General features: G+C 48.7%; 1 protein-coding gene across 8 annotated transcripts in view; it reads right to left on the bottom strand.

The window, feature by feature from the left end:
- CLEC16A (C-type lectin domain containing 16A) overlaps positions 1–20,482 on the bottom strand; it is a 238,974-nt gene that overhangs the window by 14,491 nt on the left and 204,001 nt on the right. For 5 of the 8 annotated variants that reach the window (XM_017890666.1, XM_017890668.1, XM_017890670.1 and 2 more), the window contains one exon: positions 1,513–1,677. The exons of 1 other annotated variant lie outside the window; for it this stretch is intronic. In XM_017890666.1, coding sequence (XP_017746155.1) covers positions 1,513–1,677 — 165 coding nt within the window. Of the gene's footprint in view, positions 1–1,512; positions 1,678–11,206; positions 11,364–11,764; positions 11,874–20,482 lie in introns of those variants that run through there. 2 more of the 8 variants (XM_017890672.1, XM_017890674.1) reach the window with 2 other exon arrangements.

Here is a 20,482-nt window from a genome sequence, read left to right as displayed (position 1 = left end):
GCTTTCATTCCCAGTGCAATGGTAAATACGTGCGTTGGGGTGCCCATGCAGACACAGAAGTGCGCACACGCAGGCAGGGGGTGGATGCGCACACAGGCACATGAACACACAACCCTGCACGCCCACCCCTGAGCAAGCATGAAACCGGGATCAAGAGGGCTACTGAGGACGCGCCTTAGTTTCTGAAAGAAGCTCTGCCGGAATCTCCCAGCTACAAGCCTGGCAACAGTGGTGGCATCTGCTTGGATGTGCAGCCAACCTTAAATTGGGCTCAGAAATAGCTCACAAGGGGTGGTCATATCCTAGAGCAGGTGCCGAGTGGAAGAGGATCTCTCAGTAAGGTGGCTGTGGGGTGACCTTCCTGCCTGGGCCTTGTAAAGTCAATAGGAAATGGAGGTAACGTTGTGTGTGGATGGGAGAGACACAGGTGGGTTGGGGTACTCTGAGCCACAGCATGAACTGGAAAGGCAAAAGCTGGAAGTGCCAGAGAGAGACAGGTGTAGGTGCCCAGGGAGATCTTGGCTCCTGGTGCTGAGAGGATGGTGACCAAGGGCCCTCGACCTCCCTGGCTCTGCAGTGGCCCGTGTCCTCCTGCCATGATCCATCAATCCAGAACTTAATGAGAGTTGTGCCAGGTGCCCCTGAAATATGATGAGTGAGGGCTCTGGAGGGGAACTTGCAGCAACAATGAAGGATACTGAGGGTCCCCAGTCAGAGGTGCAGGCAGTTGGTGTGACCCCCTAGACCCATGGTGGCGGGATGCTCCTGGGGCACAGAACATCCCGCTGGCTCAAGGCCATGGATGCTCATCTCTGCTCCTCTGGCTACAATTTGGGGCCATGTTGTTCCAGAGGCCTGGTGTCTGTACTCCCCCACATTTCATGCAGTGAATAGCTCACGGCAGCCGAGAACGAGGAGCCGGGGCATGTCCCATTCCAGGCTGACTCCAGGGGCTCCCATTCACTCCCGGTTTCCCTCTGTGCCATGTCTGAAGTGGAGTAAGTTGAAGGATGGCAGGATACGACTCCATCACATCCTACCAAAGAGTGGCAAAGTGCATGCCTACTCGGACAACCGGACCACGCTACATTTAAGGACAAAACTGGTATGTTACACAGGAAAAAAAAAAATTAGCAGGAACACGATTCTTTTCCCAGACTGCAAACAATCCCCTCGGGAGACCCCTCCTTGTGACACCTAAGACTGTGAAGGTGGTGATGGGGTGGGTTTAGGTGCAGCAGGCCTGCTGCCCATCGGCTCTGCAGTCAGTGACAGCTTCGGTGGGGACTGGCCTGAAAAAGAAGCAATTCTTCCCCATCTGGGAGCTGACCCAGCCCGGGAGGGAACATCAAGTTAGAGGAGTCTCTAGAGGCTTCAGGTACAGATCACCTCAGTGGCAGCATCCTTCAAGTGCTGTGACAAGGAGGACCTGGAGGTCAGGGGTTTTGGTCATGGCGAGGGATCGCGGGGTTCTCCCAGTGTCCCCATATCACTGAGTCACATGGCCAGTACCTGCTGGGCTCTGGGCTGTGGAGGGGGTGGAGGACGAGCTGGTGCCTCCCGAGTCGCAGTGGCTGGTGCTCCCGCTGCCGCTGGGGCTCCCGCTGGCAGACGGTGGCGACTGCGAGGACAGGGACGGGGAGCTGTGCTGGTTTATGCACTGGGCCACGGCGAAGCCTGCAAGACAAAGTACCAGGTGACCAAGTGGAAGCAAAGAGCAGGCCTGGGGGCCTCCATGTCACGGTTCCACTGAACAGCTCAACCTCAGTTCCTTGAAAGTCCTGCTCTGTTCCCTGGAACAGGCTGACCTCACTGGTCATGGCCCTGACCCAGCCACATTTTGAATCTATTTCAAAGAAAAGTTTATTTCAAGGAAAAGAGTACAACCAGCCACAGAGCTGAGTGTGGGGCTGTGAGTCGTAAATCCGAGTGCCTGATACAGGCTCAGCAGCGTGCCAGCTGTGCCTCTGAAGAGGGACATGCAGCCTCGTGGCAAGTTCACCCAGGGATGCTACAAGCCCTCCCGGTAGAGTCTCAGGTCTCTGCTGATGGTGCTCAAGGAAGGGCACTGGACCTACGCTCTGAAGTCATATCCGGGCAGGAGGAGAGTGCCCTGGACTCTCCTTCCAGAGAATTTGCTCTGCCCTTCAGGTTCTGGGGAAGTCAGGATCAGGAACAATGAAAGCTCTGACAAACAGCTAGTGATGACGGTCTCAAATGGCCCTCAGCATCTCCAGGACCTGGAGGTGGAGTGTGCCCGCATGTTTCTGCGGTAAACTGACCCAGCGGGGATGGACAAGCCTCATTTGGAGACACTCAGACCTGGGTGCACCCCTGTTTCCCACACAGAAGCACCAGACACATGAACAGCTACAGTGTTTCTTTTGAGTCTTCCCCAGCCACAACCTGGAGGTAACATTACCTACTCCCACTATTGTGGGAATAAAATGAGAGAACTATTATCACACTCCAGCACAGGGTGTGGCATATGGTGACAGCTCAGTATACATGTTTGTTCTTTATGTTTTTTTGAGATAGGGTTTCACCCTGTTGCCCAGCCTGTAGTGCAGTGGTGTGATCTCAGCTTGCTGCAGCCTTGAGCTCCCAGGCTCAAGTGATCTTCCCGCCTCAGCCTCCCGAGCGGCTGGGACTACAGGGATGTGCCACCACACCCAACTAATTTTTTTTTCTGTAGAGATGGGGGTCCCACTATATTGCCCAGACTGGTCTTGAACTTCTGGACTCAAGTGATCTTCCTGCTTCGGCCTCCTGAATCTCTGGGATTATAGGTGTGAGCCACCACACTTGGCTCATGTGTTCTTTACGATCAATCAAAGCCCCTTTTACCCGGCCCAGGAGCCCCTCTTCTGGTGGACATTTGCTTTTCTGCAGGCCACGACTTCAGCCCTTAGGAGCTGAGCAGGACCCATGGTGATGGTGCTTCGTAGTACAGAAGCAACCCCAGACTGCGGTGGAGATATGCGGGGTGGGGTGGGGTGGGGGGCGAGTCCTTCTTCCAGCTGAGAGAGAGGATCTCAACCCTCCTGGTCATTCCCACAAGACTAGCCACTCCTCAAGCGAATGCATTCACCACAGCCAGCCCCGGACCCCATTCATGCCACCCGCCCTGCCTTAACCTTGCACAGTCCAGCTCTCCACTGACACCACTTCCAGAAGGCCCTCCTGGCCCTGACCTCACCTTTCTCGAAACTCAGGAAGGCTGCAGGGTGTTAGCAGGAGTTGGCATCCTACAACCTGCTGCCTGCTTAATAAGTAAAGTTTTACTGGAACAAGCCACGGTCCTTTGTTTACACAGACTATGGCTGTCTTCTCCATCAGAGGCAGAGTTGAGCAGCTGCCATAGCGACCACATGGCCTGCAAAGCCTAAAAGGCTTTTTTGCCAGGTTACCTGGCTCTGGACAGAAGCAGTGTGCCCATCTGGTGCACGGGATGACATCCAGGTTATGGCACCAGGGAAGTCTGGTATTTAACCCTCCTCTGCTCACTTTCCACCTGTGGGACCTTGGGCAAGTCCCTGACGTCCCTCAGCCTCCTTCCTTTCAGCTACAGATGGGACCTGTGGCTCTGTCTCCCCAGCTTAGGGCTTAGCAGGACTCTTCTCCTGGCCATCAGGGAGGGGCTATTTGCACTCAGGTTCATGTGAAGCTGTTTTCATCTAAAGATCAGCTCCTTAAAAGGCAGGGGCCCTATTTATACCCCTAGTTGGGTTTTGGGGGTGACGTAACAAGCACTGACTATAATGGCAAGTGGATGGGGCCCAGTGGGAGCAGGGTATGTCTCCAACCGAGGCGGCCATCCTGAGCACCAGCTCCTCTTGCATGGAGGGTATTTCCTGCCCGCACCTACCGCAGAGGTCTGCTTGTGGAGAGAAAGGCAGGATGAATGTAGCTTGAGTTCTCAGGAAGAGGCACAATGTGATATATTGTGTGTGTGTGTCGGGGGCCCGCTCAGATGAACTACGGCAAACATCCAGCAAATCCAAACACTGGGCAGGAAGATTCCTTGGGGACACTCAGCCGCAGCCTCGTGGAACCAGTTTTATAGCTGCTCACTTCTTAATCACTTAGAGCGGTAAACCCCCCCAGTTTACAAGCTGTTTACTTGCCTCGAAAATGAATTACCCCTTAACAAATCAAAATGTCAAGATGGCTTTTCCCGAGCCACCTATTTATCACAGCCATGAACAGAGGACCAGCCAGGGTCGTAACAGAGTTGGGATTACACCTTGGATGCTCCCGACAACGGCCCCGGCCGGAATGGATCAACGACACGGCTGTTGCCAAAGTGGTCAAAGGCCCATTAGAAGAAGACACGTCTTTTCTCCTGCCCTCTTTAAAGCCATGGTTTATCACAGCATCATACACCTGGTTTATTATCAAAAGACATCTGCAGTGGGACATGTAGGGTAGCAGATGAGAAGCTGGCACTGCAGTCAGGATGCTTAAATTCTTTTATTTTGGGAATGGGTTGGGATCAAGTTATAGCTTGGCAGTAAAATCTGCATGCACTGAGTTAAACAGAAAAAAAAAAAAAAAAAATCACCAACCTCTGATCCCACCCATTTGCAAGGTCTAGCTGAGCAGAGGTAACTGAACACATCTCTCCCTCACCTGCTGCTACTACAAATTCCACTTCCCTCCTTTCCACTCTCTCTCCCTTTGCCAGCGGCACTGAGACCAGAAAGCCACAGTGAGTTTTGTCTTTTTTTTTCTTTATTTTGCTGGATGCCCAAGGCCCCCTCACCTGCAATTTCAAGGGGCTTTTCCCCAAATCAAGGTGGCAACACATCAGAGAATCAGGAGGGCACTGGGCAGAATTTAGGATGGACGCCCATGGCCAGAGCGCCCTGTCCTCTGGTTCCCGCTTCACCCCAGCCAAGCAGTTCTTGATGAACTAGTTTTGGCGGAGGTGCCAGAGGCTTTTGGTACATGAATCAAACACACATGGGCTGCCAAGTAAGTGCAAACACACAGACAAGCCAGAGATCGTGCAACAAGGGTGCAGGCAAACAGGTCTCCCTGAGATCCTCTCCAGTGATAACAGTCTTGGTTCTCTCTGGGTATGCTTCAACGACAGCCTGCAAAACGTGTATCAGAGGCTGTATGGACTTTCACAGCATCTGACCAATTCCACACCTGCAGCATGGTTTTCCATGCTGCAGACGACACTGGGTGGAACCACATGCATTTCTACAAGGATATTCTACAAGGATATTCAGCATATTGGTGTGTACAACAGAGGACAGAAGACAGCTGGTATGTCCAACAATTGGGGAAAGGCTAAGTGAATTCTAATCCATCCAGATGATGAAATTTCCTGCTGCCAACCAAGATGCTGGTAAGAGAAGATTAGGCGTCGGGGGAAATGCTCAAGATGGAGTCAATGAAAAAAGGTTAGAAAAAGCATGCCCCATATGTTCCCGCTCTTGTAAAAAAATTCATGCTCTCTTTCTCCCTTGTCCAGAGCAGAGAAAGCAGACTGGAAGGATTGAAGCTGACGCAGTGAGAGAACCAGGTAGTCATACTGCAGCGAATTGTTATTTTTTGTGCTTGCCTGAATTTTTCAAGACTCCTATTATAAACCTTATTTTAAACCAAAAGAAAAAAAAAAAAAAAAGGGAGGATGATGGAACAAACACAAGCTGCCCGGGAACTGGACAGACTCAAGTTCCCGATCCTATCATCCTCCTGAGATGTGTTCTGCTCTCTGAAGCTCTCTCCCCTGGACTCAACAAGAGTAGGGCCAGGCAGGCCACTCCGACAGCAGGGGGACCTATGCCTACGGTGAGACACATCCCCCACTTCCCAGGAGCCCCCAAGTTTCATGGGGGGCAGCCCAGAGTCTTGCTGTTGCCCTCTGGCTGTGTTCTACCAGTTATTCTGGGAAGATGAACTAATGAATAACGCTCTGGCATTTGTGAAGCACTAAAATACCACAAAAAGGTCAGTCTTCTATTTTTAGGCCCACTGATAGAAGGAAAGCTGGGCTTGCAGTCAGAACCCCAGGTTTGAGTCCAAGCTCTGTCCAAACTGACATTGAGACCTTGGACACGCCCCTCTCCTCCTCTTCTATGGGTCTTTAAGCTTTCCCCACCAATAATCACTTTACCATGTGATTCAAGATTCAGAGCCGGCCAGCGGCAGCCCAGGGTCTTGCACACGAGTTTTGCTTTGCTTATTTACGTTATATGTGTGTTTGTTGGAGGTACCACCATGGACACGTTGGGAGCTTTTACGCACAGACCTGGATTTCTGGTTTCTTAAAAAATGAAAAGATCTGGCTTTATGGGGCCCCATTCCTGCAGGACTGCACCGGGAGGGAGACCAGCAGAGCTGGTTCCCTGCTCTTGCAACTTGCCTGGCCGTGTGGGCATTTGAGTTGATAATCTCTGCTTTTTATGCCTAGATTGTTGGTCAAATCCACAGGACTCAGAGAAGTTGGAACCCCCAGAGACCTTTTGAGTCAAGGCCCTCCTACAACCCCAGAATCACTGGGTGCGTGTAGGGGGAGTGGGGATGTAGAAATATGGTTATCTGCCTCCAGCAGCCTAGCTTGGTCCTCAGATCTCCTAACACGAACCACTTGCTTTCAACCTTTATTAGGTTGTTTCCTCAGTCTGGAGTTCTCTTTTGCTTCTTTTCTGTCTTTACAAACCTCTGCCCCATTCTTCATAGCTCACACAGCTCAGCATTAGCCTGGGAGGAGTCTTTGCATAGGGTGGAGTTAACTGTTCTCTCCCCCGTGCTTCTGCAGCAGCTCTCTCCAGCCTTGGGGCCTTGATGGGTGTGTAGGAGTTGGCCTACCTAAGCAGGGCATAAGAAATGTGACTGCAAAGATGTTTAGGTATTTAGTGTGATGATGATCATTACATTAATAGCTAGCACCTGGAATCCTCTGGGTTAAGAGGGTTTTGTTCACTTTGTTGGGAAGGCTTAAAAAAAATGAAAATTTTTTTTTTTTTTTTTTTTTGAGACGGAGTCATCGCTTCTGTCGCCCAGGCTGGAGTGCAGTGGCGCGATCTCGGCTCACTGCAAGCTCGGCCTCCCGGGTTTACGCATTCTCCTGCCTCAGCTCCCGAGTAGCTGGGCTACAGGCGGGCCGCCATCTCGCCGGCTAGTTTTTGTATTTTTTAATGAGACGGGTTTCACCGTGTAGACCAGGATGGTCTCGATTCCTGACCTCGTGATCACCCACGTTCGGCTCCAAATGTGCTGGGTTACAGGCTTGAGGCCACCGCGCACCGGCCGGACAGGGTTCCCTTGGATATTGTTAAGCTGTCTTGTCACTAACCATTCTCCCTTTCGGCTGCAATTCCAGAAGCCAGAGGCTAGGCGTGGGTCAAGTGACTAGTTGTGACCAGTGAGAATAGAAATGGAATGTGGATGTGGGTTTCCTGGAAAGCTCTTCAAAAGGAAAGCGGGGTATACCCTCCTCCATTCTGCTTTCCTGGAAAATGGATGTGATGGCTGGAACTCCAGCAGCTTACCTGAGCTATGAGCGGGATGAATCACCACATAAGGGACAGCAGAACATTGAAAAGGAAGGGGGCTTGGGTCCCCTGACGCCTTTGTGTGCTCTTGACTAAAGGCTTCTTTTACCTAAGAGGGAATTAAAAAACTTCCCTTTTAATTTATCTTTATTATGGTCGTTGAACTTCATCTTAACTGATACAGCTGCGAAAAAACTTTGTTAATGACGGGATGTAGTTAAGCTCCCCCTAGGGACAAGGGGGACGGGCTTAGGTGCTCCTTAGGTGTTTCTGGTACAGAGAAAGCTGCCCTTCCCTGCTGGGTGAAATCTAGTGTGGTGGGTTGAAGGAAAAAAGGGAAGGGCAAGTGAGGTGGGGAGGTGACGCGTTCCATTGACCCCTCAAATCTTAGGAAACACTTGTCACTCGTTTCCCATGTGGTGCAAGTGGATTTTTGGGTAGGAAACCAGAGATGGGACTGGTTTTTGTCTGGGTTCATACCCTGGCCACAGAGATTACCACAACGATCTTCTCCAACAATGTTTTAAGATTCAGGAATGTGCAATGGGAATGGTCCCTATGAAAAGAACTTAAATGGCTGTTGATTTGGTGAGGGGCGTCTAGTGTCGTAGCGAGGCACCAAAACTAGTAAGGGCTTGCTTCCAAATTTGGTTTCTGGTAATCCCCCAACGGGAGCCCATGGAGGCCCCGCGCCTCTTCCCCAACCCCCCCGACCTCTGTGGCTCTGTCGTGTGGAGTTGGTGTATACTTCTGCTTCATGTATATGGTAATTACTCTGAGGATATTGGCCATGTGACTAAAGTGCAACTATTTCAGGCTTAAAAAAAAAATCTACCCTTGGAAGATGTGAAAACTACCTGAGCTTACAGGGGATTCCACAGGGACCTTTCAGGGAACTGAAAGGGAAGGAACCCAGTCGGCTCTGAATTCAATTTGGGGATTCTCCACTCTACTCAAAAGCACTAACCTCACCCTGCAGTCTCATCCCCTACAGATGTACTTACATACTATCTGTTTCCAGGAAGGGTTTGAGATGGCTTATATTTTAAAACCCAAGCCTAAATGCCATAGATACTAAATACTGAAAGCTACTAAAACAAAAAGTAAATAAGAGCTGAACAATAAAGGATGAAAAGTTATATCAGAAAGACTTCAAGCTACAGGAAGCTAATGTCACCATTTAACTCTGAGCTTCCTAGGAGCTAAGACCACAGGCAAAAAAACAGGTGACCTACATGACACACCAATTCACCCGCAGGTTTCTGTCCCATGAAACCCTCCTGGGGCATGTCTTTAAAAGCAGCTTCCTGGGAGATACACCTGCCTGACTGCAGATGGAACCTCATTCTGCAAAGATAATGCCCTATGACAGCCCTTTTCAAACATTTTTTCTAAATAGTGAAACTCCAATTTATACATGAGATGAAAATGGAACTGCCCAGGCCGGCATGGTGCCTTACCAAGGAGGAGCTTCCCCTCCCCTTTCTAGACACTTCCGTGGATCCCACTTTTGAAAATCACAGACAGGGCAAGGCTGGCCAGCCGGGTAATGTAATGAGGGGCTGGAAGTAAAACGCTGGTGGTCCTATCTGTCATCTGTTTCCCCTTATTTAATAGACACATGCACACTGAGAAACCATTCTCTTCTATTAAAATAACAGTGCAGGCATGCTAATACATGCAGTCCATGGGACATTCAGCTTTTGTGTCAGGGAGATGGCAGGGACTGGTACAGACTGGGGCAAACCAGAAAGCGCAGATCCCAGCTTCTAACTGCTGTTGCATGAGAACATGGACCTCAGTATGGTCATAGTCTCCAGTTCTTCAAGAGAAGCTGGGTATCTGGATTTTGACATAACGCCTCCTGATTTTGAAAATGTTGACAGCTTCATTCATACTCCTTTTGAAAATTAAGAAGTGGGTAACCCCAAGCCAGCCAAGCCAAGCCGTTTGTATGCAACCAGAGGGGTCTCCAGCCTTTTTTTTTTTTTTTTTCTGAGCTCTGTCATCTCATGTATAAATTGGAGTTTCACTATTTAGTCTCGCCCTGTCACCCAGGCTGGAGTGCAGTGGCACAATCTTGGATCCCTGTAACCTCCGCCTCCCAGGTTCAAGCGATTCTCCTGTCTCAGCCTCCCGGGTAGCTGGGACTACAGGCGTGCACCATCATGACCAGCTAATTTTTGTATTTTTAGTAGAGACGGGCCACCATGTTGGCCAGGCTGGCCTCGAACTCTTGACAAGTGATCCTCTTCCCTCAGCCTCCCAAAGTTCTGGGATTATAGGCGTGAGCCACTGCACCCGGTCTCCAGCCTCTGTTTTTAAACCCACGGTGTCTGTCATACCTTGGGGCCTCCTTGACCAAACTCTGGAGATGGGTGGCTTTTGAGTCTGAGGTGTGAGACTAAGACATTTAAGTCTCAGTTAGAGGTGTGTCAAAGAAGTCCAGTTTTCAATAGACCTCTTTTAGGAAAAAGCTCTAAGATTTGGACAGGAGAGCTGCCTGCCCTAAGGAAAACCTACACTTATTTATGGTTGTTGCAGATTGCAAAGCATAACATAAAACCCGCTGAGGGCTGATTCAGGAGAAGCAACCCATGCATTTTCCACAGTCTCTGCCGTGAATGAGGACCATGAGGCATGGGTGCCCTGAGCTTGCCTTTCATTAGCAAATTCATTCCGAGGCTGTGGCTCAGGTTTCTGACGATGCAGTGTTCATATTTTCTCACCACCCATCATGATGCTGGGAAACAGTAAAAAAAATCAATCGGCCCTGTGACCTCGCACACAAACTGAAGACAGCAAAAGTGTGCATGGCCTTATTTCTCCCCTCGCCAGCTCCTTCCTTGGATCTGCCCTTTCACCTCTCAGTGCAGCCTGCCAGGTCCCTGGGGCGAGAGATGGGGGGCTGGGAGGTGACTAAGTCTGGGACTTCAGCTGCTGGTGGCTCTGGACAGACTGCGGCTTACTAGAAAGATCTGCAGGTGACATAGAACCTTCTTGTTCGTGCTTTTGACTTAAGAAGTGGCTCTGGATCCTACCCCCAGCAAGATGACAGCAATGCCCGAGTGCAGGCGGGGGCTAAGAGCTACTCACTAGAGGGCTACCCTAGGAAGGCCACCTTAGGAAGACAGGGCACAGGGCCCAAACTACCCACGGCTGCTCAAAGAGCACGTGTTGGGGGCTGAGGAAGCAGGGTTCAGATTCAGGTCTAGCAACAGCACACCCACATGGGCCAGGTGAGGCCTGGGTCCTTGTCCGGGTTTCCTCTTAAGAATCTACACAAAAACAAAAGCATCTACTGACATGTGGGCAGGGTTCAGATGGCGGTGACTCCAAGGGCCTGCAGGAGCCTTGGGGGCTCCCAGAGGTTTCCTCCCTCACTGCTAGGACCCTGAAGTTTGGGAAAGCTTCAGGTATTTCAGAGACCCCCTTTTCAGTATCCCTTTAATAAGTCTCAAATGATTTACTGTTTTAGTGCACAAAACTCTGTGCTTTCGGGGCAATGAAGGACTTGCCCCCAAATGGTGATATCTGATTTTCTTCCTGTGCACTGGTGCTGAAGAAGCCACTTCCTGTCCAGCCCAGGGGGCATGTCTACACATCAGGCACCTGGGGAAGGGACGTTCCTACAGCCTCTCTGGGCCAAGCCCGTGCCGCCACCACGGGCGACCCCCACATCACTGACTGGGCTGCACCTCACAATGCTTAAAGACTTTTTATTTCTGGTTGCTTTTCAAGAGATAACATGTCCAACATACAAAAATAGCTGGGAAATTGCAGAATCTTTTAGCCTATAGCTCTTTATCCATGGATAAATCCTCTCAGATTTTAAGCACTATCCTTGAAAACCTGCAGAAAAGAAAAAATGGTCTTTCAGTATCTTGCTTTCTCTCTGTGTCATTTGTGTCCTAATTGTGCCCTTAGAAATGTTTTAGCTATGGGTGAAGGTCTGTCTGTGCAGGCTGCCACCCACAGGGAGCGCCAAGTCTTAATGCCTCTTTTGCTACCCAGGAGGGGGGCATCTGAGCTGTGTGAATGTGAGGAATGCGTGCATCTTACATGAGTACCTATCCAGGCCACTGAGGGTCGGCTGGCACATGAGGGACACAGGTGGACCAGATCTTGGAATCTCTCGCAGTGGTGCAACCTTGGTTTGGATTTCTAGAACTGAAGGTCGCCAGGGCTGGGCTTGATTCCCAAGGACCCAGTCCCTGCCTCGCCCGGCCCCTGCCCTCTTCCACTGGTATTACCGTCTGTAAATTAGCAAGCAAAGAGCTCCACAACAGTCTCTCAGCCAAGGCACTAGCAAGCTTGGGAGCGGCCATCTGGGCTGCCTCTCTACAGAGGCAGTCAGCAGGGCTGAAACGGCAGCAGGAGGAAGGTGGGTTAGACAACGCCCAGGAGACTCCCAGGCACAGACGCTCACTGGAGTGGAATCAGGAATGCACCAGGAGCGGTGTGGGTCACTATGGCCCTGCTTGCAAAGGATGGCCCCCCAAGGTTCTGGCTGGCCAAGGAGCGCCAGATTAGGTTTTTTTTATATTTATTGTTTTTTGAGATAGAGTCTCGCTCTGTCACCCAGGCTGGAGTGCAGTGGCGCAATCCGGCTCACTGCAACCTCTACCTCCCGGGTTCAAGTGATTCTCCTGCCTCAGCCTCCCAAGTAGCTGGGACTGCAGGCATGTGTCACCATGCTCGACTAATTTTTTTGTATTTTTAGTAGAGACGGGGTTTCACCATGTTGACTAGGTTGGTCTTGAACTCCTGACCTCAGGTGATCCACCCGCCTTGGCCTCCCAAAGTGCTGGGATTACAGGCGTGAGCCATCGTGCCCGGCCAGGAGTGCTAGATTCTTCCCTAGCAAGTCTCTTATCCCATTAGCCCTGTTTTGACCTTTTCGGCCAGAAGCAGGGAGGCCGTGCGGTGTGTATCCTACACTGACATGTTCGGCCTGCTCCACGTGTTCTAGGAGGTGGCGCTGTACAAAGAGGCCAGGGAATTAGACTTGATTCTCTGCAAAAGGCACGTGTAGTTGACACATACTTAGTATGCGCCCAAGGCAGACAGCAGCATTCCTGAGGTCCTATGCCATTTGCTTGTGTTCGCCAGGACTCTGATTTTGCAGGGTGGGGTGGTTAACTTCTGCAGCTGGGCCACCTCACCAAAGTCTCTCCTACCATGTGTTTTAACAGATTGGGGCTAGGCCAGACCGACAGATGATGACGTTCTATGACACATTATCTACAACGAGAACTGAAGATACTATCTGGAACTATGTGAGTCAGATAGAATCAGGGAGTATGTGCAGAGCCACAGAAAGGCCGCAGTGGATATCAGTACAGAGCAAGCTTCAAAAGCCCACAGCTGCGGTTAAGTGGACAGGGCTCTGTCGACGTCTGCCCTGGCAGAGCTGTGGGACATGGCCGACCAGATGGCTGGACACGATACTTCTGCTATTTGCAGGGGAGAAACCTTAAGAACAGCTCCTTGGCTTTAGGCCTGTCACTTTTACTCTGGCTACAAGATACAGTGGTGAGGAGAGTACCACGGGTCTGGGCATGTGACAGCAGGGGACCTGCTGACCCCACGAGCCTGTGTCCTCTAAAGCACTGTTGTCACTCTAAAGCAGACAGACAATGCCACACTTTACAGGGTTTGTGAGGATGAAAGCATTAATGCAATCTACATGTTCAGGCAGCATCACTCTAAAGCAGACAGACAATGCCACACTTTACAGGGTTTGTGGGGATGAAAGCATTAATGCAATCTACATGTTCAGGCAGCATCACTCTAAAGCAGACAGACAATGCCACACTTTACAGGGTTTGTGGGGATGAAAGCATTAATGCAATCTACATGTTCAGGCAGCATCACTCTAAAGCAGACAGACAATGCCACACTTTACAGGGTTTGTGGGGATGAAAGCATTAATGCAATCTACATGTTCAGGCAGCATCACTCTAAAGCAGACAGACAATGCCACACTTTACAGGGTTTGTGGGGATGAAAGCATTAATGCAATCTACATGTTCAGGCAGCATCACTCTAAAGCAGACAGACAATGCCACACTTTACAGGGTTTGTGGGGATGAAAGCATTAATGCAATCTACATGTTCAGGCAGCATCACTCTAAAGCAGACAGACAATGCCACACTTTACAGGGTTTGTGGGGATGAAAGCATTAATGCAATCTACATGTTCAGGCAGCATCACTCTAAAGCAGACAGACAATGCCACACTTTACAGGGTTTGTGGGGATGAAAGCATTAATGCAATCTACATGTTCAGGCAGCATCACTCTAAAGCAGACAGACAATGCCACACTTTACAGGGTTTGTGGGGATGAAAGCATTAATGCAATCTACATGTTCAGGCAGCATCACTCTAAAGCAGACAGACAATGCCACACTTTACAGGGTTTGTGGGGATGAAAGCATTAATGCAATCTACATGTTCAGGCAGCATCACTCTAAAGCAGACAGACAATGCCACACTTTACAGGGTTTGTGGGGATGAAAGCATTAATGCAATCTACATGTTCAGGCAGCATCACTCTAAAGCAGACAGACAATGCCACACTTTACAGGGTTTGTGGGGATGAAAGCATTAATGCAATCTACATGTTCAGGCAGCATCACTCTAAAGCAGACAGACAATGCCACACTTTACAGGGTTTGTGGGGATGAAAGCATTAATGCAATCTACATGTTCAGGCAGCATCACTCTAAAGCAGACAGACAATGCCACACTTTACAGGGTTTGTGGGGATGAAAGCATTAATGCAATCTACATGTTCAGGCAGCATCACTCTAAAGCAGACAGACAATGCCACACTTTACAGGGTTTGTGGGGATGAAAGCATTAATGCAATCTACATGTTCAGGCAGCATCACTCTAAAGCAGACAGACAATGCCACACTTTACAGGGTTTGTGGGGATGAAAGCATTAATGCAATCTACATGTTCAGGCAGCACTTGCTGTTTTGATTCCTTGGCTGGAATGTATGGTGCCTGGAACTTGGGCCCAGTGAGGCAATCACTGGGATTTTCTTCTTTTTTTTCGGAGACAGGGTTTTACTCTGTCGCCAAGGCTGGAGTGCGGTGGCATGATCCCGGCTCACTGCAGCCTCTTGACCTCTCCAGGCTCCGGTGATCCTCCCACCTCAGCCTCCCAAGTAGCTGAGACTACAGGTACACACCACCATGCCTGGCTGATTTTTCTATTATCTGTAGCAGTGGGTTTTTTTTTTTTTTTCCTTTTTTTTGAGATGGAGTCCCGCTCTGTCACCCTGACTGGAGTGCAATGGCACGAGCTCAGCTCACTATAACCTCCAACTCCCGGGTTCAAGCGATTCTCTTACCTCAGCCTCCCAAGCAGCTGGGATTATAGGCAACTGTCACCACACCTGGCTAATTTTTTTTTGTATTTTTAGTAGAAACGGGATTTCACCATGTTGGCCAGGCTGGTATTGAACTCCTGACCTCAAGTGATCCGCCCGCCTCGGCCTCCCAAAGTGCTGGGATTACAGGTGTGAGCCCCCAAGCCTGTCCTGAGATTTTCATTTTTATAAGTGTCTTTAGAGAAAGGGGTATGTAGCAAAAGAAATGGCCCGGTTCTTTGGAGAAAAGAATGCGACACAAAACAAAAGTCTTCTCACATTAGCTGTTATGACTGAAGGTTTTAGGAGTTAACAAAGTGAGACACGAGAGAGCGTTTCTAAAGGAACTTTAAATATCTAGGTTTAAGGGATTTATATGAAAATTGTTTATGAGAAAAACAAAGTTATTTTCATCTAGATTCTTAAAACACCTCATATTACATTGCATTCAAGACACATGACTGTTCTGTTTGCATTTCTTTGATAGAGTTGAATGGATGAGCTTGAACCATATGCAACTGCCAATATGCAACTAACCTGAGCTACAGAAACAGCCATTTCATACGGTTAAATCTACTCTAAGTCCAACCCTCTCAAAGATCTCTACTAGAACAATTCATGGAGGATGGGGACAGAGGTAACAGTCAGTAGTGTATTCAAACAAATAAGTGGCTTTCCCCAATTCTCCATTTCTCTTTGCCCTGTCTGCGCTTGTGTGTGCGGGAGTGTGCGTGTGTACACACCTGTGTGTGTTCCTTCCTCCAGCTACATTCATCCTTTCATTTCCAAAATCAGTAGTTTCAACAAAATGCTTGGACATAAGGTTGGCACTTATGGGGAGGTGTGTGTCTTCTTGACAGAAAACCCACAAAAAGGGACTTACTAGGAACTGAAAGCACTTCTCAAATGGGTTAGGTTTGCTTTCTTTTCCCTTTGTTCCTCCTTACAGATGCTAAGCTAATGTGTCCAACATTAAAAATCACCCTGGCTGTTCTGCATTTGTAGTTTTGCCTTATTTTTTTAGTATTATTAATATTTTATCATAAAAGTATTGATTTCCTTTAACTAAGAGACTTCAAAGTTTGCTGCATTCTTAAGCATGATTTTATTATGTCTCGGGGCCAAATGTTTTTCCCTCCCCCCAAAGGAATGCTTTTCCTTTTCTATAATGTGTGTCAAGAAGAAAAGAGGAATTGATTCACAGAATTCTGCATTATAGGCAACTTTTAAGGAACGTATCTAGTATGTATACTTAGAGCGATGTTTCTTAAACACAACTGTATGTTTCATTGTTTAGCCTTTTTCATCTGTTAGAGGTAAGAACCCAAGCACAACGTTTATGTTAAAATACAAGACAGTTTCAAAGAAGCAAACCTGGGAAAATGAAGGCAACTCTGGACATGACCCTAAAGCTGTCAACTCCTCACAAGTGCTCCAGGGGTCATAAAAACCTTAGTTTCTACATTGTCATCCTCTTCCTTCAAGAAAGGCAACAGAGGCCGGGCGCGGTGGCTCAAGCCTGTAATCCCAGCACTTTGGGAGGCCGAGACGGGCGGATCATGAGGTCAGGAGATCGAGACCATCCTGGCTAATATGGTGAAACCCCGTCTCTACTAAAAAATACAAAAAACTAGCCGGGCAACGAGGAGCGCGCCTGTAGTCCCAGCGACTCGGGAGGCTGAGTCAGGAGAATGGCTTGAACCCGGGAGAAAACGAGAAGGAGTCCTGCTGGCGAGGTGGGGGCTACCTAGAAAAGGCATCATTTCCCTTTCTATGTAAATCGCCGGTGTCAGATGCCAATTGCAGAGTTGGGGAAGGAAGGCTCCATTTTACAGAACCCATCCAGGAAGCAGGCGGGGGGCAGTAACTGGCAAACCAACACAGCGCTCTGCAGTGTTTAAATATTGAACATCCTTTTTCCTTCCTCTACATTTATTATTAACTTGGACCCACATCACTATGTGCATTGACTTCATTTCTTCCCAAGAATCCAAGACACAGTGGACAACGCTCAGAGGCTGCGGGGTGGGGGTGGAGTGGAGATTTGGGTTTCTTGCTTCATACCCTCGCTGGAGATCCTTTCCGGTCAGCCTCACAGTTTTAGAGCCATGAATTCCTGGAAGCGTCTCAGCCTTTCAATGACCCCAGGCGCCCGAATGCAGATGATTAGTGCCCCAAATATTGACAGGCTGGACTTTCTTCCCCTTTCACACAGGGGAGTAGCGTCAGAGGGAGGCTGCAGGAAAGATGCTGTCACCACCTGATGGGCAAGATTGTGGGAACGTCATGACAGGTGTTCTATATTGTTTGGGAACACAGTGGTGCCCTTAGCTTTGACCAGGTAGAAACAATGCTCAGGATGCTGTGTGAATGCTACAGGAGACCTGGTTAAAAACAAACAAACAACCCTATCTACAGACACCAGTAATTGATGTCTTTTGCTCAGTTTCTAGACAACAGAGAAGGGGCTGGCACTGGCCTTGCTCTGACAGATACAACCCATCAGATGTCAGTGTCCTGGATCAGCAGCCAAGCAAATGCAGAGTTTGGGCCCCCCCGTCATTCCTCATAAAGATGAACATTTGGGATCAGAAATAGAAACCTCAAATCTCTCCAGAAAATAAGGCAGCACTTTTCTTGGGAACAGGTAAGGGTGGCAGGGTGGACCATCCATCAGGCCCATGCAGACACCAGCTGCCCTCCTGCAGAGGGAAGATCCTGCGGGTAGGCTAGCAGGATGAGCTGGTTATGAGCATTCGTTTTTCCTGGGCTTTTAGCTGTTCAAGTAAAATTGTCCCAAATGACTGGCCTAAGGCTTCCACTTTCTTTTAAAAGACAGCACTACATTTGAGATCGATGTTTTCCCCTGAAACGTAGGCTAAATTTATCCTTCCGTGCATCCTGCTCTCTAGTCTCTGTGCTAAGCCGGTCCTTGCCATGCTGAGTTAGGCATCTGCTGTTCAATGCTGGTTCCTAGCCGGCAGTACTCAAGCACCGAGTTGTATCCTTTTGCTCATCACACACACAAAACCCTCTGGTTCTCGGAGAGATTCCTCTGCTGCCTCTTTCTCTGTAGTTCCGTTAATTAAGCTCTTCCTTCTCAGGTTCCTTACCTGTCTCCAGCTCTCAGAACTACCCTAAAAAGCTATCAAGTTGGCTCCATTTGAACGGTTCCAGAGAGCCCCTTCCCCAGTCAGCCCCCGCCCCCCGAAAGTGGCTGAGTACTCATTATTTGACTGCCTTTCACAGTAGTGGGCTGGTGCAGGCTGCCATGGGCTTAACGGACTGAACTAAATCAGAGAACTCACTACTTTCTCTTGGGCTTGCTTGGCAAGCTGCCCTGTGAGTGAAATTGCACTGATTGATTTAATGCCTGAGGCCCAGAGGGCCCAGTATTTCTGAAATCTCTATTCATCTATACAGATGCAAGAGAACATGCCCTAAACAGACATTTTGAGCTATGGTTTCTACTTTGCTATTAACCCGCAGACTTGCTCTCCTTTTGGCAGGAATGAGAAATAAAAAAGTGACTTGATAGAAAGAACGCCCGGGCACATGCAGGAAGAGGCGCACACACGTGTGCAGAGGACTTCAGCTTGGAGCACGGGGCAGGAGTCATTTGACAGCCCCGGTGAATGAAGACAAGGGGCCCAGGTGTGGCCAGGTGGGCATCCCTCTACTCTGCTTTCTGGAAGGCAACTTGGCAAGGTGCCACTCACAGCCTGACAAATGGACAGTCCCTTTGACTCTAAGGAATGGTTTCTGGACGAACAATTGAAAATGCAGACCAAGATTTCTTAATAAGGATGTTCGTCATAGGGTGATTCATAATGTACTAGAAACAACCTAAGTGGCCAGTATAAGCGGATTAAGTAAAATCTGGCAAATTCAAACTGTTTCGGCTTCACTGGGTCCCCTTCAAATTCTTAGGTTGAAGTCCTAACCTCTAGTACCTCAGACTCAGAACGTGATCTGGTTTGGAAATGGGGTCATTTTCCAGATGCAGTTAGTTAAGATGAGGTCATTAGGTTTGGTCCAAATTCAGTATGACTGTCTCCTAAAAAGTGAAAATTTGGACACAGATTTTTCACACAGATAGAACATCGTGTGAAGATGAAGGGAAGACTGGAATGATGCCTCTACAAGCCAAAAAGTAGTAAAGATTGCCAGCAAAACACCAGAAGCCGAGGAGGGAGGCCTGGACCAGAGTCTTCCTCACACCCCTCAGAGGAAACCAGCCCTGCCAATACCTTGATTTTGCACTTCTACCCTCCAGAACTGAGACGATCAATTTCTGCTGTTTATGCCACCCAGTTTGTGGGACTTTGTTAGGGCCACCTCAGGAAACTAACACTCAGACAATGCACTATTATGCAGCCATCAAGAATGAAGTTTAGAAGAGGCATTTTACAGTACAGGGAAGTGCTTCTGACATTTGGGCAATGTTGTTAAAACAAAACCTTGCAACTCAGCAGTTCTGCTTCTTGTACTGCTCGTGCACACAGAGAGAGGTGTGGCCAAGGATGCCCACTGCAACACTGCCTGCGATAGAAAAAGACTAAGATGACTGAATCACTCAGCCAAAGAAACGCAAGTAGCCAAGCTTTGGAATACTATGCAGCCATGAAAAGGAATGTGTGAAATCTGTAAGTGCTAACACAGATTCCTGATTTACAGTGGTGTCTGAAAAGAGCAAGGTGCAGCAAGGTATACAGAATTATGATTTTATTTAAGGGAAGCCCAAACCTTAAGACAATTACAGATCCACACATAACTCCTTAACCTAAACCTCTATGGCCAGATATGTCTTGGAATTTAGAATCTTTAGGAGGTAAAAGGCCATGTAGGGCACATATAGGTATTATGTTACACTGTTAGCTGGGTCTTGAGCAGCTAAAACCAAACACTGAATTTTTGCAGAAACAAAAACATAAACTCACAATAACTGGCATCAATGACTCTTATAAACCCGCCCATAAATAGCTGAAGGCAGGTTTTGGTTTTGCCATCATACGAGTTAGGAGAGATCTTTTGATTTTCAGAGCTGTTTGGGTTTTAGTATTGCGGAGAAGGGGTTGTGGCTCTGTCCTGTCCATCAGCTCTGGGCGCATGTACGAAATGCAACTGCACAGAGAAGGGTCTAGAAAAATAAAAATAAGGCAAATGATGACTGAGGAATATCTGAGGAAGGGTGGTAACTGATGGGGTCTTAAGTCTCACCTGCAATGTTTTGTTTTGTTTTGTTTTTGAGACATAGTCTCACTTTGTTGCCCAGGCTAGAGTGAACTGGTACGACCTTGGCCCACTGCAACCTCTGCCTCCCAGGTTCAAGCCATTCTCATGCCTCAGTCTCTCAAGTAGCTGGGTTACAGGTGGGCACCATCACGCCCGGCTATTTACATTTTTAGTAGAGATGGGGTTTTGCCATGTTGCCCAACCTGGTCTTGAACTCTTGAGCTCAGGCAATCTGCCCGCCTCAGCCTCCCAAAGTGTTGGGATTACAGGTGTGAGCCACTGTGCCTGGCCTGATTTTTTCAAAAATCAACAATTAATTCATGTATGTATATGTGTATATATATATATATATA

This window comes from Rhinopithecus bieti, unplaced genomic scaffold (assembly GCF_001698545.2).
Source record: "Rhinopithecus bieti isolate Rb0 unplaced genomic scaffold, ASM169854v2 scaffold_19459, whole genome shotgun sequence".
NCBI lineage: Eukaryota > Metazoa > Chordata > Mammalia > Primates > Cercopithecidae > Rhinopithecus > Rhinopithecus bieti.
The sequence above is the reverse complement of the archived record's forward strand: the minus strand, read 5'-3'. Positions and strand labels throughout refer to the sequence as shown.